At 28.7% G+C, this 3,081-nt stretch overlaps 1 protein-coding gene across 1 annotated transcript in view; it reads right to left on the bottom strand.

The window, feature by feature from the left end:
- Positions 1-1,005, bottom strand: part of LOC119682101 (nuclear hormone receptor FTZ-F1-like) — a 2,300-nt gene extending 1,295 nt beyond the window's left edge. Inside the window, exon 1 of the mRNA XM_038095458.1 lies at positions 967-1,005. Within this exon, the coding sequence (XP_037951386.1) occupies positions 967-1,005 (39 nt within the window). The remainder of the gene's footprint in view (positions 1-966) is intronic.
- Between the last annotated feature and the right edge of the window lie 2,076 nt (positions 1,006-3,081).

Raw genomic sequence — 3,081 nt, 5'->3', positions numbered from 1 at the left:
ACTGCAAAAATATTAACAACTTCAACAAGTTTCAGAATGAAAGCCACATCATTGAGTGACATTCACGATTGTTTTTCAGTTGAATAATAAAAATTGTGGAATTATATTTTAACAAAACTCTTAATAATTTTTTAAATTGAAGTATCGTTTTTCAATAAATGACCATTAAAATGATTTTTCTCGAATTGAAACAAGTTGTGAACTGTGCATTGTCCGTGCTTATGAAGAAGAACCAATAAAAACTCATAATTAAACCGAAATGTGATGTCCCGCAGTGTTATTGTATGAAAATCCTTTATTTGCCACGAACTGACAAAACAATATCCTCTTATATTTTTTAATATCATTGGACTATCCAAATTGAAAAATGATACCTTAACGAAATGTCACTACGTTATTACTGTGATATATTTCGATAATTTCTGACATGTCTTTTTTTCAGTTTAAACCCAATGTGGCAATTGAATTGTGTAGAACGAATCCTTTTGTTGTGCAACAATTCGTTACATAAAAAACATTAATTGAGTGCTATGTTGTGGACATCGCATTGTGATATTTCAACTATGAAGCGCATTGCAAAGTATATTAACATTGTCTACCATTTGATGTTTTGTGTTGTAACTCTGCGATTTAAAGTGTTTTTTTCTTCAATTTTTTAATGATGTCAAAAGGGTGAAAGCTGATAAATTCTGAGCGTTAGGAGAGGGTGTCCTTTTGTCAACAGAATTCTCTTATGTTATTGTGTTATTGCAATCAGCAGCAGTTTTACTTTGTTCGACTTACTTTTGACACAAAATTGGTTAAAGGCAGTCGTTGTAATGACTATTATGATGTATGATCAATTTTTTGTTACCCCACTTTTTATCAAAATTTTTAGTTTCCAGTTACCTTTTTTCCTCTTTGTGTCCAATTATGTTGGCATCATTTTTCATCGCAAATGAATTTGAAGCAAAAAGCCGCATTTACCAAATTTTGACTGTCATTGCTAAAATGACTTTTTCCCATTTTTTATTGGATTTCTCGTATGTCTGTTTTTGCAGTTTTAGCGGAAAACCAAAATTTGGCAAATACATTAAATCATGTCTGCACACTCATCCATATGTGTATTTTATACTCAGTTTATTTTTTTTAAACCGAAATATTTAGAATTCACAAATATTGGTTTGGATTTAAAAACTATCAATCAATGATTTTTCTTTTTGACGTTTTGTTCATCAATTTCTATTGTTGTATTTGCTCCATGAATATTCATAGTTTTAATGCAATTATTAGATAGTGTGTTTTAGTGAATTTAGACAATTGTTCGAATTTTTTGATGACTCATACAGCAAACAATAAAAAAGTAAATAGAATTACAATTTTTAAATATATCAGAAATATTTCTATTCAATATTAATATATACACAACTCCATATGTAAAATTAACCCCTTCCTTAACATAGAGGACGTGTGCGAGTTAGGATAAGTTGCGTTCTAAATGAGTTGATAAATGGCTAAATGTGTGCAGTGCAAAAAATCCCAAAAAATCTCCCATTTGGTTTAGCATCAACTTAGCCTAAGTCGCACACGTCCAGAATAATACACAACCAAGTTATATCAAACTACACCAGGTCAAACTTTGAAACTGCCTTTTTTAATTTCTTATAATACCTAGTTTTGACAAAAACTTGAATATGTCCAACGTGTTTCATCTATTTTAAAAAGTATTTTATTACATTTTCATTATGATATACATTATCATCTTAAACGTGGTTTTCATACTATATCCTTTGATCTATTCAACACCTTCGTTATTATGATTAAGACGGGATGTAGTACCGCACAGTGTATTCGTAAATTGACTTACAGTAAATTCAGTTAAAATCAGCATAACATTAAAATATAGAAAACATTCGGATATATAATAGCACAATGTCTAAAAACTCGCTTCTGCAATATACAAAGTGTATAACATCTCACCATTTTCAAAAACTAATTCATATCTGCATCTAAACTGTATGCAATACAATACAACTATATATCATCATAGTCCACAAACACTAATTACAGTATTATATCTAATATACTAACTAAAACTAATTTTCTCACATAAGATGGACCTAGATCTGCTGACCTTTAGTTAAAACAATCTTCTAACTCTATTTTTTATTATTATTATCCAAATCTGTATCCATAATATCTTTATATCATATTTCAAGCCTGCGATACACCTCATTTATTTTCCGTGATCTCCAGGTATCATATTCAAATGTCTTCTGTTCCATTTTCTCCTGAAGTTATAATTATATGGTCCAATCAACTGATTATAATGGTGTTAAGGTTTCATAAATCTTTTTATGAATCAGTTCATCTCATGATAATTGTGTTTTCTAAAAACAGCTATATATATTCTTATATATATATATGGAAATCTCAAACGGCTCTTCCTCTATCATTTCTAAAGTACTATTCCTATAAGTACCTAATTTAAGTATTTGTGTATACTGCATTTAATCTGATTATCAGATTCATCACATTAACAAAGAGTGGTTTGATTTGAACTGAGTCTTAGTTCTTAGTAAGTTCTCTTATAATATTCTTTGATACAAAGCTATTATAGCACTAATCTTTAGAATACAAGCTGGGACACAGCTTGTATTATAATTTAAATAAGGAAGTACTATAACAATTTCTTTCAAAAAAACGCTTAGATTAATTATACAAAACTTCTGGTTTGCGAGTAAAAATTGTATCTTTAAAGATCCTGATATTTCCTACATGAAATATGAAATTTCAAATTACATTTCAAAATGTTTTTAAGGATTGACAAACAATGTAAATGGATTCGTAAACGGATGACTTTGAAAGAAAATCAATCTTCATCGATAGTTTTAGAGTTTACATGTCGTAGATCTTCTTTTTAAAGAACGCTTATTTAATGATTATCACTGGACTGGACTTACTTGAGTACGGTAACTTGACAGAATTTTACATTTTTTTAAAATCTCTATTATTTTAGGTATATAAAAAGAAAGCACATAAAATGTTTAAAGAAAAATGTTTATACACTTACATATTTTAAGAACTTTTGAACTTATGTCT

The sequence above is a fragment of the Teleopsis dalmanni genome, chromosome 1, assembly GCF_002237135.1.
Source record: "Teleopsis dalmanni isolate 2A chromosome 1, ASM223713v2, whole genome shotgun sequence".
Classification (NCBI taxonomy): Eukaryota; Metazoa; Arthropoda; class Insecta; order Diptera; family Diopsidae; genus Teleopsis; species Teleopsis dalmanni.
This window is presented reverse-complemented; position numbering and strand designations above follow the sequence as displayed.